Source organism: Anneissia japonica, unplaced genomic scaffold (assembly GCF_011630105.1).
Source record: "Anneissia japonica isolate Jap-2015-1 unplaced genomic scaffold, ASM1163010v1 scaffold287834_len5846547_cov211, whole genome shotgun sequence".
Classification (NCBI taxonomy): Eukaryota; Metazoa; Echinodermata; class Crinoidea; order Comatulida; family Comatulidae; genus Anneissia; species Anneissia japonica.
Window position 1 is genome coordinate 3,548,528 of NW_022704992.1, and position 24,375 is coordinate 3,572,902.

The 24,375-nt window shown below is 33.1% G+C and overlaps 1 protein-coding gene across 1 annotated transcript; it reads right to left on the minus strand.

The window, feature by feature from the left end:
• Nucleotides 1-852: 852 nt before the first annotated feature.
• Nucleotides 853-24,239, minus strand: LOC117104897 (WW domain-containing adapter protein with coiled-coil-like). The gene is made up of 12 exons (XM_033245799.1): nucleotides 24,056-24,239; nucleotides 23,844-23,877; nucleotides 22,963-23,155; nucleotides 20,512-20,618; nucleotides 12,395-12,510; nucleotides 9,427-9,527; nucleotides 7,799-8,155; nucleotides 6,559-6,744; nucleotides 5,924-6,113; nucleotides 4,738-4,930; nucleotides 4,507-4,634; nucleotides 853-4,142 (listed from the first exon to the last, which is right to left on the minus strand). Exons 1-12 carry the CDS (start codon nucleotides 24,094-24,096, stop codon nucleotides 4,073-4,075), a joined length of 1,716 nt encoding a protein of 571 aa, XP_033101690.1. The 5' UTR covers nucleotides 24,097-24,239; the 3' UTR covers nucleotides 853-4,072.
• Between the last annotated feature and the right edge of the window lie 136 nt (nucleotides 24,240-24,375).

Here is a 24,375-nt window from a genome sequence, read left to right on the forward strand (position 1 = left end):
TATATTTGTTTTTCCAATTCCATTTTATATACAAGAAACCTTACCTGTTCTATATCATCTCTGCTCAAAGCAGTTTGGCTACCAATAACATATTTGCCTCTACTCTGCCATTCTAATGCACTCCCATTCAACTTTACTGTAGATTAATGGATGTTTACTTGCTCCTATTCCACTTTACTTCCGATCTTCAGTTCAAACTTGCCTCTGCAATGGAATCTTGTGATTGTAAGCTTCCTTTATCAAGAGTGCTCTGCTTTCTATGCATTCTTAAAAATCCTGTAAATCCACATATCGAAAGTTATTGTGTATTGATGTTCAAAGTTTCTCATGCATATATATTGTACACCAATGGTGTAGTGGAGGGGGTATTCAGGTTTTAGTCCAATACCTTCAAAATTTCAAAAATATGTTATGCTCTTCCTATTTTGACAAATTAACGAAAACAGGTATGGAAAGCCACCCTCGCTTTACCACCAAACGGCCAAATAAATCACTACCCCCAAAAGTGTGATCAATTAGGCAAGAGATAAATTGCGGGAAATCTCCCTTGCGTTACCCTGGAAACAAATCTGCATCTGCCCCTGTTGTGTAATAGGTAGAGAAAGCTACTTACAGGGGTGTAACGCCTCACACCCCCACCCGGGCCAGAAAACTAATGTAATACCTTTTAATTTCTTCTGCGCTATGCCACTGATGTACACCATATATAACTTATCAATTTTATCATATCTTGTAGGGGATTTCCCTGTATGTCATCATTAAATCCTCACATTTTGGACATCTTCCATATGTAGGAAAAGGGAGACAGATATGCAGCACCAGATCAATCACAAAACAAATGAAATGTATTCAGTTTACTTTGAACTTTACGTCATATTTATTCAGAAATTTAGCGTAGTAATTTAACTGCCTAGAATGACGTACGTATTCCAAAGCTGTTTATATTTTTAATCATTTATACCTGGTGTGTAGGGAATCCACTAACAATACTTGGAGTAGTATGTATCACCTACACATCACACATACCTCCTCAATATTCACCCATTTTTTTTTTATAGCTGCTATATAAATAGCATTATTTACTAGTCTCGATTCAGAGGGCCAAAATAAATATTTACAGTTTAGCATTCTTTAAACCACCCATTCTCTACAAATTACACCTCTTATACCAAGGAATAACAAAATGTCTACAATCCATTCAACTGGTGCCACTGTTTGGGAGTTACTATTTCTATACGTTTTCAGCATACATTACCTATTGCTTGGACTCGTATTGGACAATTACACACGTGTTGTACGAGGAGATAAATGTTAATTGGAATTTTTGGTGTACTTAAGAAAAAAATTATCTATAAACATTTTTAAGAATACATAAATATTCCATCGGAATTTTTAAAATAAAATACATTAAACAGACTACAGAGTGGTACATGTCAGGTATGAGCATTCTGTACACTTTTTCAACTATTATCAAAAATTGCCATCACAAATTTTAAATACTTACAGAAAAATTTGTTTGCAGGAAAATTAAAATACGATAATAAATTATGAAAACCAGAAGTATACACAACACATACAGTATGAGATTAATTTTAAAATATTCTTGAAATACAGGTGTGTATATATACGGTGTTTTTTAAAATCATCTGGTAATGCATTCTACAAATTAGGAAAAGGGGAGAGGAAGATGATGAACTGCATATCTAAAGTGATTTGATGGTGCAACCAAAGAGTATAGGTCCGATCAACCAACGCAATCCTATCGTGAAGAGTACAACCACAAACTAGTGGGCTTCCTTTAAAAGAACGGAACAGGCATTTGTATCGAACACGTGCTGCATCTGTAGAACGCATGTTTGAGTTTCAAAATCTTTTTGATTTCTAATTTGGCTTTTCCTATTTTGTAGTAGTACTATTTTTATCATTTTGGACATCTTGCAATTCTATACTCTTTGGTGTAACCATACTGTATTCTATGACATCGGTGCTCTAAATGCCTATCTATTGATTGATAGTAACTAAATAGATAACAAAATTCAAGTATACTTCTGGTTTTCAGTCCAATTTGAATAACAAAATATAAGTTTACAAAGAGAGTAACTGTGCAGGTCATTTAAATGGGACATAGCATTTTCATTGTATTTTTACAGCTAAATCCATATACAGTAAACCGATTTCTGATATCTACCTATGCACTTTAAAGAAATGCAAAAGCTTCCTAAAAAAAAAAAAACAGACATTAATAACCAGTTTAATGCACCAATGCCAATTTTGAGTATTAATCCTATGCTTGATAATTTTCTTGTACCATACTTAGTAAGGTTGAAATCATATAACTTGCTCTCTTGAAGAAAAAAATAATTTTAGAGGAACGTAACAATTTATATAGCTATATATTTATTTGAAAATAAAGATAAACTGTTCATAAAAAAAAACTAGAAACGTAATGTGTTTCACATGAATCGGAACTTTGGTTAACAATGGCAACAGAGATAAAGTTTTTTTTAATTGTAATGTCCGCCTTTTGAGAATTGTTATTTAGACCATCAGGCTTCTCCCAACGTCATAGAAACCTCGATTCTCTTTATATAGTCGGCCTATTACAACAAATATTCCAAGTTAGGTAGACAACAGACTTATAAAAACAAGCAAAATTTCAACAAACTGAAGTGAATCAATTAAAAAACCAACATGTTTCTATGAACAAATCTAACCAACAACATATCAGACATGTTTTTTGTTTATCAACTCACCATGGTTACAATTATACAGAGATTACCAGTTAATGGAAACATCTAGCAATGGTATGCTCAGAATTGTCAGTCAAGAACACACCAGCTATTTTGTTACGTCTCCACAAAAAAGCCAAGAATTAGGGTATGGTTTCACTAGTATTTTTAGACCATCTTTCTGTCAAAACCAATATAAAACATTTAACAGGGATGGTCAACAAAACACCTTTAAAAAACTTTGGTGGAAACATTCTTTCTTATTACATATTTAATTTTCTCTGAAAAGTGACAGGTCGGTTGTTTGTGTTCCAAATAAATGAATTTGCTGAGGAGAATTCTTGCAAGATTACATATTTGTTCTTATCTAAATTAATGGAACACAAAAAAATGATAACTTGGTTCAGCAGTGCAGTTATATTTACCCTATGGTACCATTAACAAATATGCATGCCTACAAGATATCCATAAATATATTTCTTATTTTTATGTTTGTTCTAGCATTTTGAGGAATAAATTAGGTTCACAATTTAGCAGTACAATCATTACCAAATTTATCCATCTCCATTTACTTAGACCAACAACTACCAGAATATGCTAATTACTGTAATTTCATTACTCAATTACTGTACCTTAATATTTTTTAAAAACGTTCAGTGGTGGATAATCGAATATCATAAAGAAAACACATATTGGTTGCTAGAGTATGCACCATTAGATTATAAAAGTTGGTTTTATGAACTACCGTAAGCCAATATATATACGGTATTTGAACTATCCAATGGACATAATATTCAAATCGATAAGAAATATTGAAAATGAAGAAAAATTAATGATATTGAAAAATATTCTTAAGCATCTATCTAGTTCCTCATGTTTTAGCTTCAAATTTGAGAGGGTATAAGAACTGAGTTGTGAAAAATACACGTTGGTAACTCTTCAAATTGATGCATTTAAGTAATAATATTCCGATGAGCATACAGTACATTAACGCATACCTAAATCCTCAGTGTGTTTGTTATGTATCTCCTCATATGAAAATTCTTCCTCCTCAACAGCAGCAGCTAAGTCATTAATATTCCACTAAAAGTTGAACCTTTACAACCGTTCCTGAAAAAAACCCCCACAAGGTTCATCATCCGCCACGTTGTAATGACTGACAGTGCCAAAAACAATGACCACATCCATAGTGGCTTATATCTCCTTCAAAGCCACCTGCAGACCATGTGTAATAGCATTCCATACAACTGAATGTAAGGCTACACCAAGCAAGAATTCCGAACAACAGCGAGTTGTCCAGCCAAAATCCCGTAAGTGGTGCCACTGCATCAAACTGCCATCTGCTATGACATGAAGGCATTTTCACTTTTAAGACGCTCTAATTCTTTCACTTGTTGTTGTAGAAAATGTAATCTGGAAAGTCAATGCAAAGCTAGATTTACTATCTTAAAATAAATTGCAAGAACATTTTCCATAAGCATAACATGATAGTAAAAACTATTATTATTTAGTACCAAAAATATACATATTTTTACTTGATTTGTTTTTATATATACATTTTTTTGTTTTGGTTATAATAAAATCATTTGAGATAGTACCAATAAATATTTTATTAATATTCTTAAGATTTTCTTTTAATGATCATAATCAAAAATAAACATTAAAAAATCCAATAATTTTAATTTAAAGAAAACATTTTCTTTAAAGTATAATCCTAAACACCACAATTTAAGTACATCATTACACAAGCACTAATTAAACAGAATTACAGTCCCACCTCTGTTCTTGTAATGTAACTTGAATCTCTGATGCCCGGACTAATGAACGTGCATACTTTAAATCTACAGATACTTGAGACGCTGATTCTGCTGCTAATAGGTGACTCTCATCATTAATTTTACGAGCCTGTTGATAAAAACAAGTAAAATAAATAATAATTCAGAATAATTTCAATCATTAGTTTGAATTCTTTATCAAAACCTTATATAGATCATCTACATCAACTAACCTGTCTTTCCATATGTTCCGAGGGCCATCCGGCTACATGTACAACCAGGGATTCATCACACTGTCGAGCTAGGGAAGGGGTGAGCGTGGGAAGAGGCTGCTCCTTGGTCAATATAGGTTCTTCTAGTACTGGGATTGTACTATTACTACTACTACTGCCTTTAGTTGATTCATCTACAGTTGGACTTGATTTCCTGTAGAAAATAATATAGAAATTACTGTGGGATTTACTTGTATACTGTATCTTTTATATATCCTATTGGAATTCATACTATTATATAAAGGCAAGAATTTTTAAGACTTGTTTTGCAAATCTATCATCCAACAACAGTGATTTGTTTCTAATAAAATTATTTGTTTGCTTGTTAGCTGAAAAAAATTGGAAATTAATTTTTTTCTTCAGAATTAAATACAGAGCACTAACCCAATGCAAACACTGCTCAAGCCTAATGAACACTTATAAAGCATCATATTCATCATGAAATTGGAGAGTGTAAAAAAAAGTTATCTAGCATGCAAGGAGTGTTCTCTAGATAAAAGGCCATAAGTTGATTCACTAAAGCTTTGGCCAGATTATCAAATTTTATGTGACAAATTTGTTTAATTTGCCCATATATGGTCTTGATGATGCCATATTACATCCAAATATGGGCTCATCACCGTTGTCACAGAAAATATGATGTTTCAATTCACAATACGCAGTTTATTTTTATAATGTTTAATTGTCATGTCTTTTTTGAAACAGAATGCGAATAAATGCAGGTGTGTATTCACAAATTATTAAATAAAATTTCTGTCAACAGTGGACTGAGGGAATCTATCATTTTTGCCTAAAAAGTAACAGCAGCATTGTGATAACAATGGGAATGTCTTCTTGTGTATTTAATTTGGTTAATACATCCTATATACCCTATTTGCACCTTACAGGATATGTCAATTTCAATGTTTCATATTCTTCACTTCTCTCCCTTTTTAATTATCAACTTTTACTTATTTTCAAGACAAACAAAATTATGACACATCTTAACCTGGTAAAAAAATGATTGTTTTAAACCTACTGTAAAATTTATCAATATGCAAGTTATTGGAGCTCAAATAACAGTTGAAATTTACGCAAGAATGTAAAAACACACACAAAAGCACTATTAAAAAAGGTTTGATAAAACAAAACTTAAATATTAAGCTACCTTATAGATGAAGGGCTTGAGTTCACTTTCATGTCCGGCCTTTTACTATTAGGTGAGACTTGTGACGTAGCATTAACAGCCGACGAAGATAAAGGTGTTACTGATGCCTGTTGCCGTGGCGACATATGAGACACAGGAGATGTTAGGTCGGAAACAGACGCTGCTGATAACGGTGAAGGATTCGATAACCCTGAAATTGCCCAGTCATGTGATTAGTTTGAATGTCATGGCATTTCGTATGAATTACAAGGGCAACAATAGGCCTCTAAATTATCAAGTCTATAATGCATGATATTCAACTTCATTGCCCCAAAGTTAGAGCATGTTTAAAAGTTGGAAACTATCAAAAATATAAATAGAAGAACTATACAGGGATTAAAGTCAATAAAAACTATATAAAAAAAAACAACTTAACTTTCTGAACACACAGAATGTAGTTATTTTAACTAGGGATAATGATTATAACCTGTGCAGAGAATGAACTCAGACTGGGATGGAAATACTGCAGTTTATACTTTATTTTACATTTTAAGTGGATATAAACCATGATCCCAGGTGCTTACATATCAGGTACTTGAATAAACAATCGTACATCATTTTAGGATAGTATTATCATAGAATAGATGAGCACTTACTATCTTGGCCTTCCTCGATTTTACTATCTACAATATTTGGTTTATCTACCGAGGGTGAGCACGAAGATGAGGCAATCTTTTGATGTACAACAGCCATAGGTTGTGAATGTTGATTAGGTAAATGATTGCGTTGTGACGAACCTGGTGAGGGGGTCCCCGGTGACACCGAACTTGCTCGTTTACATTCTGTGAAGAGAGAATGAGTGTGTAAAACTAGCATTTGAACAATTTATTTTGTGGAAAATGTGAACTTTTTAAGTAATTGGATTTGGTTTCCTATGTGTAGCCTCATTTAAACGTGGGTCTGTAGTACACATCAACAACTACTGTCACAAAAAGGAAAGGGCACTACGGTAATTATTCTACAGGTTAATTATATTAACGAATCTATACACTCCTCGTATGAGCTAGAAATAGCCTCCAAGTATATTAATTTATCAACAGGGGAGGCACTGGAATAAGGCTCTGCAGAGGACTGCAAAAGGCCAAGCTAAAATCAACGCCATATTAACAACTTTATTACTGTTACGAGCAGACATTACTATTGGATTGAGATATACATCTTCATTTTAGATTACAACATACATAATCAATCTGTATGTTTAAAGTTTTACTGTTTATGTTGAATCAAATTTAACTGTTTATGTTGGATTAAATTGAACTGTTTATGTTGGACACTATGAAGACCACCATTACTATAATTGGAAATATATTTGGTAGTAAAATGCTGAAAATTAATGACGTATTTACAGTATTCTGTTATTATATTCATTAAGTATACAATGTAACTTTCATTATACCAGAATTGATATGGATTCCTTTTCTACCCTAGTCCTACATGTAAAGCGTGCATGCAAGTTATATATTTAGAGATTTTAAGCAAGCAATTTAAAAACTATTATAGAATCAATGGCCAACAAATCTGAAGCAAGCTTTATTTCATGAATATATTATAAGTTCATTCTTGTTACACAAAACATTAAAAAAAATAGTACATTTCTTAGTGAAACCTAGCTTTTGGCTGAATCATTTTGCCTTTACTTGATGTGATGTGATCAGCAGAAAGTTAGGTTTCAATAAAAACTGATGTGCAGTTCAAAAACTCAAGATGCTTTACATTAAAAATGAAAATTAAGTTCCTTGTATGACAGTAACTTTGGTATAGAGAAATCCTTATATATAATTATTATGAACTATTAGTTACTTAACTTTGAAACAGAATGAGGTCTCAGACACTTACCAATTCTTTCTATTCTAGGTGCATTTGCGACTAAATTCTTTAATCGTCCATGGGCATCGGTAGCCAATGATAAACTACTCCCTCGTAGCATATCCATACCACGGATTGAGTCCTTTTGAGCAATTTCACCACCTCGGTTGTTGTTACTTTGTTCGCTGGACGAAAATCGTGTCTTGAGATTAGGGGTGTTCGGTGTTGAGGGGGTCGTTGATCCACTCCTTGGTTGACTTGTGGAACTAGGCTGCTTGTCAGGTAATTTTCCAGAGATTTTGTTAGAAGAGGATGATGACAAAGATGGTCTTTCTCTGATATAGCCACCAAGGGTATTTGTTTCTGTGGAATGCTTAGTTTCACCACCTATAGAATCAAGAATTAAATACTTTCATACGCATTCTCTGAAATTTTGAAGACACCAACTATGGTAAAAACTCAAAACATGTAATTGCTCTCAGTGGTAATGCTTAGGACAAGAGCCAAGCTCCCAGTTAAACTTTTAGTCCTGATATATGATTTAGATTTCACTGTAGTCTGCACTGATTTAACATTTTATATTATTTATGATTAAATTAGATTAGATTTATGAGAGTTTATATTTGGTGGGATCGTAATTAGAAGTTGTCACTGAACAATACTTCCACATTATTCTACTTAATAATTAATATTTATTATAAGTCAATCGTGAAGTCATCACTGCAACTCCCAATGTTATTTGCCTATTCCCACCGTCCACTAATTTTTCAATTAGTGGACGCTTGGCTTGATTTTTTTTAAGTTCGTGTGCAAAAAAAATTCCTAATTTTTTTGTCCCTACCGCAAAGACATCGCGCACAGTGATAAAAATTGATTAGTAATTAAAAATTACTTTCGTAAAACAAGCTTTATTACAACCCGAAGAAAGTTACTTCAAATTCAATATTACATATGAACAATTAAGGAATTCATTGAATCAATGGACCCTCATAAACACAAAAAGCTGAACGTTTAATAGGAATATTCTAGAACCTATTTTAAAGACTCAAAGAACAAATTTAGATGTATAGGCCTACAGCCATGTAGGAGGCCGCCCAGGCCTCCTCCACTACTACTAGGCCGTAGCCTAGCCTAGTTATGAAATCATTGCACGATTTTACCCGTCTGCATGCACCGACCAAAAAGGACGCCAGTGACTGTATTTTCTCTTGAATGCTGAAATGTATATTTCTTTGACGAAAGTCTATCAAAATAGCATTACAAACAAGTTCTTTCTAACAATACAAATTTCAATAGTTATTCATAGTATCCGTACTGTACTGCTGATGTTTAGTTTAAAGCGTACTGCAGGAGCAAAAATCAGCATACGCACAGCTAAATGTAAATATGCACACGTATACTGATCATATCACTATAGCAACTGATGTCTGCTACAACAGTTGGTTATAAAAAACTAAAATTAAAAGACAGCGATTGACTTATAAAGCAATTAGTAGAGCATGCATTGTACACTAAATGGAAAATTATACTTAGGTTAGATTGAATGCATTCAAAAATTTTTTCAAGCATTAAATCTAACCTTTGTATAATAATTTTCCTATAGTGTACTATGCGGAGCTCTACTAAATGCTTATTAAATTCCAAAATATACAACTTACTTTTACTACTGCTATTACTATTAACAGAAATACTTGTACCAGAGGCTTGTTTGACACTAATTTTATCCTTGGATGCATAAACCATTTTATGCAGCTTCTCTCTGAAATAAGAAAACCAATGTTAGCTGCATTAGCTCACTAATATAAAAAAACAAACATCACACCACTATTAAATACAAGGACTAGACATCACTAATAGATTAGCCAGATTGTGTTGGTCAGTCTAAAGTAAAAGGTCACATCGACAAAATGTAGCAAAGAAAAGCCAAACTCCTTGCAATAAGTAAATTTTTAGATATTAATACAGGATTAAACAGAAAAATTAAAGTTATAAAATGGTGATAGAATAATTTAAATTCGACGTTTCATTGTGGGGTGACAGGGGTTTAAACATGCAGCTGTTTAAATAACAGTATTTGAGACATCAGCCTTTAAAATTGAGGACTTTTCAGGCAGAGATCATTACCAAATCGTTAAAAAGATATTGTTTTAACGTCAAAAATGGGGAAAATAACAACACAGCATGATCTATAGGTACACAAGGGTTAGGTTAGTGCAATAAAATAGATTTTGAAAATTTTGAAATTTCAACATGTTTTGGCCATTATCATTGAAACATGATTTGCGAGGAGTGAGTGGTTTGGCTCGTCTTCACCACAAATAGAGATGGATGAAATTATAGTCAATTGAGAAACAGTGCTTTATAATACTAACAAATATATAATTAAATTGTAATAAAGAATACCAGTATATAAGTATTACTCTTAAAATTTCACAAGATGCACATATAAATTTACATAACTAGCAATAATCAATTATGATAATCTATAGAAACCAAGTCACATTTTAGTGCATACAAATGTTATATGGTAGACAGAAGCTTCTTTGAACACAATTACTTTTAGATGCACAAATGCACTGTTTGCACAAGAACCTTACCTGGTGTAGAAGTGAACTATTAATTATTGAGTCAATACTGACATCACTTTGCTTTTCCATAAATATTTATAGGATTTGAAAGGATTTCATTCATTATCCTTATTACTGTATCATGTCTTTTATATCATCAAATAGCACTTGTAGCCTAATATTCTTAGAGCATATAAAGATAAGAAAAAGCTAAATTTTTTTTTAATCAGATATATTTCATCTTATTATGTGCATTTGTGCAGTAAGGAAATAAATGTGTGTGCCATGAGAGTTGAATGGCCACAACATACAGCCATAATATCGGCGCTGGTTTGAACGACTATGTCCGTCTATATAATACTGGAGATAGAACAAATGTTCTCGCATAAGGACTATGAACCGTAGGCCCAGTGTACACAAATGGCTTATGTGCACTATAGAGAACCCAGCTATAGAGAACCCAGTACATCTTTCGAGATGTGTAGGTAATTACCCCGATGTACTAGTTCATACAGCCCCTATTGTGGACAGACAAGAGTAGCTGGCTACCGGGTAGCTCTGACACAAAGATACTATACTCTTAGGGGAGAAGAAAGTTACTGTACAGGTTGAGAGCTCTGTGGTCTATGAAATAGCGCTATATAAATGCTGTAATGTATGATTGGGTTTTGTGAAGTACTCCGGGACAATTTTTTTCCCCCATGTTATAGGTAAATGATTTAGTAGTACAATTATAATGTTATTTTTAAACAAATTTTAATGTGAATATCATATTCAGCTTTTTGCAACAACTGCAAAAGGAAAACAAACCTCCAAATATAAAATAATTTTTAAATTTTGTTTGAATTCGCATCGAACAGTGGGGAGCCTTCCACTTGCAGAATGGAAACACAACACAAGCACAAATCAATTACGAGACAAACGAGCAATCCTAATAACTAGACACACAACTTAATTTTACGTTATAACAACAACAATATAATAGAGAAATTGAGAAAGTATTGAAATTCAGATTTGAGATTCATGTTTATTCATCTTATATCAAGGATATATGATATGCTTGCAACAATATATATTCATTCTCAAGACCTAAAAACGAAAACAATAAAAATGAGGTTCTATGTATAACAAATTCCTCATTATAGTTGTATAGCACTTTGAAGAAAAAAGATTTTGTGATTGTTTGTATGAAAAAATTTCCATCATATAATATATTTATAATCACTACCATATTATATCATTAATTTATATTTCCATAATAACTTGAAACATAAACAAATGTAGCCTATATCCAAAATTAACATCTAAATTTGCAAAAATTATGCAACACATAAGACTTTTATGGTTTTTGTTTTACAAGATGTACACTTGGGGAAAGTGTTCTCCCCAGGTACCTTAGAGCGTCACACCACCATGACACTTTGCATGTCCCATGTGATGCTAGATAGTTGCTGAAAATCGGCCATGGTCCTTGTAGATTTGCTTGACCTAGTTGTTATATGTGAGGCCTATCATAGTACACAGACTAATAACACAGTTTGTTTAATCTGTTCAAAATTCAGACTTCTATATGAAAACAATACAACTTAATAACTGCAGTAGAACTATATCAGGTGGCATAGTAAGACAAAATGTTTATATATTTCTTAACTAATATCCAAGCTAGATAAGAAACAATACACAGAGACAAGAGGAATGCCTCACTTTATAAGACAAGTTGATGAAGTCATCTTTAGGTTATGGTTGCTAACCTAAAAAAATTATTTTATCTTCATTGTGCAATACTGTAGTAGAAGAATTAATCCATGTGAAATAATTCAATTTTCAGAAGTCTCCTGATTTTACTTAAAAATCCATTGAAATGTTCTCTTATAAAAATAACAAACAAACACACAAAGTAAAATTTAAATTAAAGAGAGTTCATCACAATATCAAAAGAACTACTTGAGCATGTAGGTAGGATACTCATTCCATCAATGAAGAATGTTGCATAAACCAAACTATGTACATTTTTTTTTTAACTTTAAATAAAGAAAACTGTAGAGAAATGAGACCTTACCTTTCAAGCCACTCTTTAGGTATCTCCCACTGGGATACTTCTGTCTTACAGTTGTAATAGTATTTTTTACCAGAGGAACTAATGTGTTCAGTCCACTGGTGAGCTTTGGCCAGTATCTATATAGAAAAAAGTACATTATAATAATTTGCTCCAAGATAATAGATCAAGACAAAAGGTGAATCATTAAAGGCGGATTTACATGGAGCACAACACCAACCGAAAAATAAACCCTATTGCTTGTTCAATAATGTTGTTTATTCGGTAAATTCACATTCACATTATAGTAAAATATCTCAATCCTAGTATTAAATTAGCAGTATATTTTTAGAGGACCATAAAAATAATAGAAAATATCTGATTTTTACTAAATCACTCTATCTTATGTATAGTTTTGTTTTGTTTTGTTTTTGTTTCTTAATGTGGTTTTTGAAATAATGGCCTTTAATTAAGTCTGTTCCTTGGTATTTCGTACCTATTTTCTGCGCATGTCTCAATGGCAAAATTGGCCTACTTCAACAGCTTTTTGAAAATAGCATCTCCAAAAAGTTACGTACTCTGATAAACATAACAATATTTTTTACCAAAATTTGACAATAGTTCATTACAATTAATAATGAAAGAAAATAGGCCCATTACGTAGCATAGGTCCTAGGCCTGTGTGTGTGTTTACAAAGTTGATCTATTTTGCAAACCAGGGACAGGAACTGACTAGGCTAAGAATGAATAAATATTGTTTCAGTTCTCCAAAGATCGTAATCTTAAAGGTACATTGATATTACAAATCACAAATCTACTTAAAATGCAAAGGTACAGTAAGTTAGTGTTACATGCGGACTTCAGTAAAAAACTGAGTTTGCCTAACCTCATGCTACTGTATTTGTTTACAACAACTATACAACACGCTGTGTAGTGTCAATAATAATATTAGTAGGTTTTTTAAGATAAAATAAATTTTAAGGTTTGATTTATTTCAAGATTGTTATTTATGTGATAACTAAAATCACAAAATAAGATCCCGTTGAATGTGTCCTGTTATTTTCGTCCTCATGGATAAAAAACTTAGGCCAGAGCCATTGGGAAATGAAGGTAAATACTGTAAACACTGAGTGATAGCCGGAGTTAGATTAAGTCTTAAAATTATGAATTATACAGATTTATTTGTACTTGCTGGTATTGTATTGTTTTTTATGATTTTTACAATATAAAATTCTGTTAATGCTATCTGTTGGGCTAAATTTAGCAAAGCGTAGGCATATGCCCATACTCTAGGCTAGACGGGTAGTAGTGTAGAGCCTTGGTCGAACTAAAGGTCAATAAATTTCCTTATCTAAATTTTCTTCCGAAATATTGACTTATAATCCTGAAAATATGGTGATAAATGCTAAAAGATACATGTAGGCCTATTTAGGTGGGTACACTTCATGTGGTCTTATCTCTATCGTGTCGCGAGTTATGGCGACATCCCAGAAATGGAAGACCTAAATGACCTTATTCATGAGAAATTTTTACATATAACGTAATCAATCATGTTCAACAAATTATTTTTATATTGGTTTTACCGTCTACAGTACCACCACAAACTATTGCAATTTTACCTGCGCGCAGGCTTCGTAAATACATCGTAGCCTGATATAAACAATCTAAATAAGGCTACGCGAAGCGAACCTACGAAGCAAAAGCATGTTGTTTATTTGTATGTGCAGAAAGACTGCTGTAGCTTACTGGAATAAACAATGTATTGCTTGATAATTTGTGAATGACAAGCACGAGTTTAGACCATTAATTTAAAGTATGGAGCTGTTTTTCAATAAAAGAAACGTACACTTGACTTCATGGGAGTCTCCTTTTCCACTCGCTGTCCACGATAGGAACTTGTTTATACTGCTGTATTATTCTCGTAATTAATTGGTCTAGCCTACTTTTTATTTATAATTATTTTACCTCTTTTAAATGTCAAAAAATGATGTCCTCAATGACAATACACACATGTGAAAAGATTGTTCATCAAATAATATTTTGTAGTCCAGATTTAGTAAGATAAATAATAAATATAAAGGAGAGTTAACATCTGTTGGTTGTAAAATTACCGATTGTCACATGGAAAACCCAATGGAAAATTAAACTTTGCAATGTCAATTTATCTTGCCAACTCCGAAAATCCAGCGTCAGAGTGCGCACCAGAGTAAAGTGTGTTAAAGTTTAACCTCGTGGCAAATGTTAAAAAGCTGTGAGCGACAGTAAGTAAAAAACGAAGAAAATTTGGTCTAGCATGACTAGCCTTAATTTGGCAAGGTACTGATTTCTATAGTTCCATTAGTATTGGATCGCTTTGCAGGTTCTGCTTCAAATTATGGTAAACAATAAACAATGTGATCTGTAGAAACTAATAATTTGTACATGATTTGTCATCAGTATTATTATTTAAAAGAAAATTCCTACTACCAGAACAATAATATCAGATCTAAATTCTCTGAATTGGAAAGTTAACCAGTATAATTACTGTCTGCTCTCCTCCTCTATAGGTGAAAATGTAGGCCGTAGGCCTAAAAGACATCGAAATTCGAACATATTGAAGGCTCACTAGGTTACCTAGCTAGCGAACTTAACAGTTTTAAAACATGATTGATCTAATAGTAAGGTAGGAAATAAAACAATAAAGTTCTAACATCATTTATTAGTAAATTGCAACATTGCACACATGTTGAAAGCTGGTAAACTATATTTCAATATTGTTTACACATTGTTTATCAGCCCGACGATCCAGCCTACGATCATTGCAAACCTAATTAAATTAACAATGACCTTCGTAGTGATTCGTAGCTACGTTCAAAACGTACATACGAGCAGATTACGAGAGGTTACGCGCAGATACGAAGTGATAATTTCTGCCTGTACTGTACATATTTATTATTCAACTACAATTTCAGCTTTCTACAAATCATTTTACAAAGCCAACGTGACCTGTGACCTCACGTTTTTATGCCGACGATTACTAGGTTTATATTGTTTGTAACAATATAAACAGTATAAGCAATTACAAGACATTACCAAGATGCAACTTCACAGCTAGTTTATACTCATTCAAGTTACACAACTGCTTAACATCAGACAGAAGTTTATTCTAGGTTTAATGGTGCTGTAGTAAAATGTATTTAAAGCTTGACCTTTTCTTACCACCAGAGTAACAAAATTATGATTTGATGATCTTGTTCTGTAATCGTATAGTTGACAAATCTTGACAAAATGATCAGCTAAATATTAAAGCAGTGTCAATTTCATTGTATATTTTGAATGCATGTATCAGCCCAAAAAATTGGACACGATCTTACTTTGAGTAGTAGTGCATTAACATGAATGTACTAGGAAGAGGCAGCATAATCAAAGATACACTGAATTAAAGCTGAACATTGCTTTTCAAGGTAGTTTGCCTGTCTATACATGAACTTGAACCTGGAATTAGCTTTACAGATTATATTATTAATGTAATCTCCAATGGAAATACAGTAATTTGATATTTTATGGAATCCTGACTGAATAATTTGTATGCTGATTGAAATATATTTTAAAATCTTTCCTTTTAGATCCAAAAATGATGTACTCAGTTTTTTAGGGTGCATAGACAATGAACGCAAGTCAATTGACAGAAGAAGTGTATGAGAAGAGTTAACAGGATGCAGCACACACCAGACGGAACAAGAGTTGAAGGGAAACAGCAGCCTGTCTGCGTGTCATAATACTACCAGCAGTGCCCCATACATGATTATTGCTGCTGAAGAATTACGAGTCACCAGCAAAAAGCCACTGCAAAGGCACTAACGATCTGAAATATTTTAGCCCTAGTGTATTGTCGTATTACTACCAGCAGTGCCCCATACGCGATTATTGCTGCTGAAGAATTGCGAGTCACCAGCAGATAGCTACTGCAAAGTACTAACCATCTGAAATATTTTAGCCTTACTGTGTGCCGCTATTCAGACAGGATTCAGATATCCTCACAATAACTTCATCACACTGGTCTTGATTGGGGGAGTCAATTGTGCATTTACTTGGGATATAGGGCCAATTATTATAATTACAGATTTATATGTTTTCACAGGCTTGATCACTTTTCTATAGAATATTGTTCTACATAATTTAACAAAGGACTTGGGAACCCAATTTATTTGTTTACATGAACATACTGCATCATCAAATAATATCGATAACTGATATACAGTAGAGCCAACTCACTATAATTGCTGCAAAGCAGCATATTCCTATTATTGACAGCAATTTGACCTCTGAAAGGTCATTGTCAAAAAACAAGGGCCTAAGACGACTAACAAGCGGAGTTTCCTTCTTTCGTTCTGCCGGGTAAAATCAATTACTTTAGGCGACGTTTGTAGACTAAACAACATGTACCAACGTCCGCATGTTGCGCTAGCCTTATCCTACTCTAGGCCTAGACTAGCTAGGATGGTATAGGCCTAGCCTTGAAGGGACGAAGGTCCCAATGAAAAGCAACATCGCTCCTTGATAGCTAACATTGTCTATTTAACATCACAATAATTCATTATTAGACCTATAGTTGTTTTTTGAATTGTACTCCACAAATCTCAGCCGATACCTCGCACAACTTGTTAATGTCTCGTATCTATTGTCGTGACGTCATGGCTCGCTGGCTCACACTTGTGATGTCTCGCACTTGTGATCAAATAACACGCTGGCTCGCACTTTGGCAACACTCTTTGGCAGTTAACTCGCCCCTAGAAAACCCACCCTTGAAACTTGCCCCATAAAAAAAATGTACACTTCCTAGACCATGCAGTCTTCAAAATAAAAATTGTAACCTTTGGTAATCAACTACATTTTCCTCATACATAGAAATTTTTGAAACTTTATTAAAAAAAAACCTAAACCATAATTACGACTTTGATACCCAATGAGAAGTGTTCTAATATAGACAATGGGTCGTGTCTCATATTATTTGTTATATTTTTATTATTCATTATTTGCACTTGACTCCCATAAATAATTTTGTTCGAAGAACATTTATATGCTGTTGTACTTCGCAGCACTTCACTTGCAATTTGCAATTTCTAGTTGCAGACTTACACATCACAGGCTAATCAATACTTTTAAAGATGGTGCTACACAGATTTACAATGAAAAAAGGCTTTACAATCTTTAAAACATTAACATTTCTAGGTCTAGTACTTTCTTCAACAAAGATTATAATTTATCTTTTGAATTTTTTTAATTATTAATTACTTCTGTACAACTAAACTGTATTGCCGTCCAAAAAACAGATGGTATAAAAAGAGAGAGTTTCCAGAGAGCTAATCATACAGTGGAAGCACTTGAGTTAAAGGTCGGATTCACTATCATGGAAAATTAATTATTCATTAACCTTTCTAAAATATTTTTAATATTTTAGAATATTTATAAAGCACTGAAAGCATTATTAATAATGGATAGGGGAATAGTTTTAGCAGACATTAAACAACTAATCTAGACTTGGGCTAAGGCTGTAGTTTACATTGTTAGTTAATATTAAGTCCAATTTATAACTACTGTACAAGTACGGATCTATAAAGAAAAAATAGGTAGGTAGGGGCCATGTGACTATCCTTTGTGTGTGTGTGTGTGTGTTTACAAAAAAATCTTATTTTGGTACAACACGTTTTATATCAGACTCAAATATATATTTAGGCCAGTATGTAACATGTGGTATTTAAAAAGTACATTTGTAATGTCAATGTACCCTCAGGATTACAATCTTAGAACTGAAAAAATATTGATGCATCTTTAGCCTATTCCGGTCCCTGGGTCACGGAGTACGATCACGGGAAATTGAACGATGTGGTTAATGAAACTCCATCGTGCAAGTGAATCGCCTGCTCGAACACATAGGGCTGTTTGTCTACATCGAGCCCGAAACATTGTAATGTTTGCAAGTTGAAACCCCAGCTCAGTACGTGAATAACAAAGGCAGAAAACATTGCCTACTTTACACAACTAACAAAATTAAGTTCACAGAATATTATCTAAATTAAAGCAGCATCAGTTACGCGTTTGATTTGAACGGGAAATGATAAAACTATCCTCCAGGATATATCTCTTGTCTACTGTACGACGGCTAACCCTCATGCCATTGTTGTATTTTGTTTACAACAATCATACAACACATCGATCTGAGTAAAATTAGGCCTCGTGAATGTCCTTGATATGATAGTCCACACTAATACCGCATGACATACGTAGGCTGGACTACTGCCCATTTTGCACTAACTGTACCTCTGAAGACTAACGTTTGCTTTGCTTCCACGTAGTGTCACGCGAGGTGCATGTGGTCCTCCTTTCTTAGTAAAATTACTGTAGGCCTAGTGAGTGTTCTTGGTAGGAAAGTTCACGCTAATGCCATATGACATTAGTAGGCTGGTCTGCTGATTTCGCACTAGCTGAACCTGTTGCTTTACTTCCTTCCTTGTTAACATTAGCAGGTTTTTCATGATAAAAATATTAAATTTTAAGGTTTGATTTATTTCAAGATTGTTATTTGTGTGATAAAACTGAAATTTATGAATTATACAGTTAAAAATATTTCATTTAAATTGCATTTGCTGGTATTCTATTATTTTTACAATATAAATTTCTGTGAATGATATCTATTGGGCTAAATTTAGCTAAGAGTAGGACCGTACTCTAGGCTAGACTGGTAGCAGCAGTGTAGTGCCTTGGTCCAAGCTCCAACGATTGTCGCCGTTTATCCGTGCTCAATTTTTCACTTAAACATTTACTCGAAGTACAAGTCAACCACCCAATTCTGCGATCTAAATTTTAAAATATGGTATAGATATTGGAAATGCTCAAAACATATGCCTATTTAGGCGGTTACTCTACATGAGGTTTGATCTTACCATGTCGCGAGTAACAGCGACTGACATTAACGGAAACGGAAGACCTGGATGACCTTATTCATCAGAAATTATGTTCAACAAATTATTTTTTTATTGGTTTTATTGGCTAAACCTTTATTATTCATCAAACACATAAGATATAACAAGTCATTTTACTACTGGTTGTTATGTTTACAAAGCTAACGTTATATCTGTGACCTCACTTTTTTACACCGGCGATGACAACATAAACAAAAATGTATAAAATAAGTACACTATATAATAAATAAACAATAATAAGACTTTAAAATTATCATTTTATGTTATTTATGTTTACATGTAAACAGTAGTAGATAGCACATGACAACTGAATATAATATTTAAGTTGAAGAATATTACCATTAAGATTATTAGAATGGTAAATATAATTTACAATAGAAATTATATATTGTTTAATATTTTTAACAGATCTATCAAATAATAAATAATAATAATAATAGATGGATTTATATAGCGCAAATAAACGCGGTCTCTATGCTCTCGGGACTAGATGTTGCACTTTTCAATAACCTTCTCCTCCCCTGAGGGTCTGATTCATGTCCATATTCATAACATGATCAATAACTGCATTATTAATTACATGATATAATGGTAAACATCTTGTGATACAGTGCACTAAACACATAATCCATGGGATTTGGTTCAAATCCAAAACTTTCTTGACTCTAAAGCATCATAATCACATGTTTACTAGTAGTAGTATCCAATAACATGTTTATTTCAGGTTTCATGCACTTGGATTTCGGACATCAATTAGTAACATTCAATGTTTTACACACCTGTTCTACAGTATGGTTGATAATGAGCGAATACTTTATGTTACATCATTATAGGACTTGGGACTTAGTTATGTTGTTATTGTTCCTGTATATATACGTAGTGAAAGCTGCTGTTTACAAGTAGAAAAAAACTGACATTGAGGTCGGGGTTTCAAATCCTTCACTGTGCATTTCGCTTGTGTCCTTGAGCAAGGCACTTTATCTGCATTGCTTCTCTCCACCCAGGAGTAAATGGGTACCTGGTGGGGTTGACTGCTACTGAACCAATATGGCAGCAACACTTAAGCATGTGGACCCAATGACCAGGGAAAACAAAGTGCTTTGTAATCTAAAGGAATAGGCACTATATAAATACTAAAACAACAATAACTATAAACAGAACTAAATAAAAGTAGAATACCTCTTTAATTTTCTTCTCATGAGCACTATTCTTGCTATGCTCAGTACTATTACTTGCTGCCTGATTATTGTGAGAATTCTCAGCAGGAGATGAACCAGTTGAGGTCCCTGTGGAGAACACAAATCAACATCAATAGGGAGGTTTCGCACGCGAACGCGTATTAGTTAGTGTGACGGATATGTCATCATTTTGATGTCATACGCCAGCTGCTATCCGCTAAACGTGTGGACGACGCGCATATCTTGCTCACTACATGTAAGTGAAAAACGCTTAGAGAAATTTATTCATTTATTTTTTCACATTCTACGTAAGTGTAAAAAATAAATGTATCTTTGAATACATACGTGCCATTTTTGTGACATTTGAAGACAGCAAATTACTACTAGTACTAGTAAGCCAAAGCTAAGGCCTTAGGCTATGCTTGAATTGCGATGTGATTGCAAAAAACACAGAATGGTTACGCACCGTTACGGATAGCTAAACGTATTCGTTCACATGTGAAACCTCTCTAATAACAGCATGAACACATGAAGATGTGCATGTTCCTAAGCTTTGCACACAAGTTATATAAAAAAAAGATGTTTAAGCTGTGGTCCCATGAGCAAATTAAATCATAAACTCTAACCATACAGGGCACTCAATTAAGCCATTTTGCGTAATTAGTATAGTCGGACACTGATCATGAAATTCAATGAAAATGAAATGACATACTGTAATTTTATAACACAAAAATAATATAAACTGTAAGTGTTATTAAACATTATATATGTAGGATGTTTTTCTATTAATATTTTTCATTAATGTTGAGTCATTTGCAGAGAAAACAAATTTTAAAAAGGTGCAAAAGCAGACAAGAAGTCTTGCCCATGTAATGAGGAATCTCCTATCTCCATGTGAATTCCAATAAAGAGAGCAGAGCCTCGTGCCACATTACGTCACAGAAGATCCAGAAAAAATAGGACATATAAAAACAACAAATAGAATATGTAGAAATTAGTGATTTTTTATGGAGTTTTAAAGTTATGGCCCTCAAAAATAACAAGGGGCCCCCTTTTCAACATATTTAATTGAGTGGACAAAATGTCTGAATGGTAAATTGAATTTTAATCATTTAAACTGGAAAGTGATCAGTCAATTACGACGCTAAAGATTTGAGCTATTTTTAATCGAAAGAAACAAAAACCCTGCCTAGGGTCTGAAAGTAGAACCTTTGAATTGGAAGGCAACCAACACATCTAATAAACTAAACTTTATAATCAGTACTATAATATTACTGTTATTAATTTATCATCATTATTACAGTAATGCCATGACACCTATATAGGTCTTTTTGTCTTTTACTCTTTATAGTATCTATTTCTTTTTATCTGCAAGGGCCTTAAATTCAAAGTTTAGTTTACCATAAACAGAACTTTTTATACTCCACTATGTTAATGTATAGTATTAATTCTGGGCATTTGAAGAGCAACACAAGTCTATTTGTGGATTGCATTATATTGTAATTTGTAAACATAAAGTCACCAATTGATTGATTACTATTATCATTTCAAAGTACATTACTATTTATTATTATTAATTTAATTTTTGAAATCTGATTTTGGTTAGACAAATGTCAGATTAACATTCAAGTATATCAAATAAAATTCAAGTGATATTTCAAATTGTTACAAACAAATCTAAATGAATTTATTCTCTAAAAGTCCAGTGTATTCAACATGTTTAAGGCTTTTTTAAATGCACTAAACCAAACTTTTTCAAAGGAAAATTCTGTTAGCTTAGTAAAATAATGTGGATAGATTTCACCAATATGCAACAAAGAGGCTCACAGCACATTTGGTTTCTTGTAAAAATGGAAATGATCGACTGAAAAAGAAGTCACTGTACTGTTAAAATCAATTAGCAGAAATGACCATCATTCCTGGTTACCTCTGTGTTGAATAATAAAGGATGAGCATGACTTAATAAAGGATGGCTTTGTTATTCAAAAACATAATGTATGAATAAATGCTTGTTGGGGATTAAAATACAAAAAATCTGTTAAGGTGCAAAGAGATACTGAACATGATAAAGCAAAATTCAAAAAGTCTGTAAATTCTTCCTTACACACTTAAGTATTATGTATGTTTCCTGGTCTGAATTTATGATGATTAGCATACAATTATTGAATAAAACATCTCTATGTATTACTGTATAAATTATACATGTACAAAACAAGTCAACAGTATTTTCTCAAGCCAGCTGTGCAGGTCAACATTAATCCTTGATGTACTGGTCAAACTCTGAATTCACCAGTAAAAGTTAATCAACTTGCATTTTCAGTATAACATAACTGATCATGTTCTTCTTCTGACATATTACTAGATACAGTATATACACAAAAATTGCATGAAAACACCACTCAATACAAACAGAACAAATTAGATAAATTTGAAATATTAAGACTACATTTACCTCGTTGACGTTCCCTTTGTTTTTGCATGAAGGATGCCTTGTTTTTAAAGGTACGAGGGCTGTTACTCTCACTACCAGGCCTACAGTTTGGGCTCTCTGAAATTGAGGAAAGATCACCATCCTTAGCTTGGTCTCTACTGATGTTCCCATGTTGGCCATTTCCATTTTTCTTCGACAACAGCTTATCTACAGCCTGTGAAAATGATACACATTTATTTTTCTATGTAGAATAGCGACAAATCAAACTGCTACACAATTCACTTGTCGAATGTCGACTTAACAAAAATCATGTACAAGCTGAATTATGTAGGCCTACTAAAAACCATCCGTTCCATCACACCACCAATTAAACGCAAGCAAGATAAACAGGCTTGGCGAGTGTGAAAACGTTCAGGAAATGATATCCACTGTAACTTTGGATCTGCATAGGGGTTCGCTAGGTCTAGCCTAGGCCTATATTGAACAACTATTACAGGGAAACATTAAAAACTTCAGAAATTATTTCACATAGCTGTTAAATCACATTCACATATTGGTATATGAGACAAAAACTCCATCCTTAACACTAGACCAGTCTGGGGTCATGTCAACAACATGCAATGGAAGGTCATGAATTCGGCTATGCTAGGCCTAGCCTGTCAGTAGGCCTAGTCTGAGCCTTTTCATTTATAGAAGATTGTTTATAACATATCTTAGTAATCTAACATTCCAAAATATGTTTATTATCATTCTAGATTCTAAATCATTTAGTATTACGACAAAATAAATATGATTTATAGTATATTTTGCAATGGATTGGAAAGTGGGTGTGTGGCTGATCCAATATTGATGCAAGCCAGGTAATCCCCTGCAAATAGTACACTGATTTCTTCTTAACACACCTGAAGCGGATGGGTTTCCAATTTTTCGTTATACCTGAAAAGAAAAAATAGATTTATAAATGTATAGCACGTATGGTAATATACTAATTGTTTTGTCTGATGTAAAAAATCAGGTGACTCAATCATGTCAAAAACACAAACATTGAACAATCATGGCGGATTTTCTGAGACTTCCTGCACCAACAAATGAGCTCAAAATTATGTATCATTACCCATCAGTAAGACGAGCAATTTTCCTTGCATGCATCACCATCAATGCCAGAATCTATGAGGCTATTTAGATTCGAAGAATCGCCTTCAAGTTAGAACAATCTTGGCAATAAAATAAACAAATATTCAACCCATAGCACGTATCACTTTCTTGGTGGTTTAGTCGCCATTCTACATACGGGTTATTATTTCGTCTTGCTAATCGGCTTTTGTCGGAGGTCAACCATTTTTGTCAAAAGAAATCACAAAATATATTATTAAAGAAATCATATTGTAATAGTTTTCACTAATATTTTATTAAATTTTATAAACAAGCTTTATT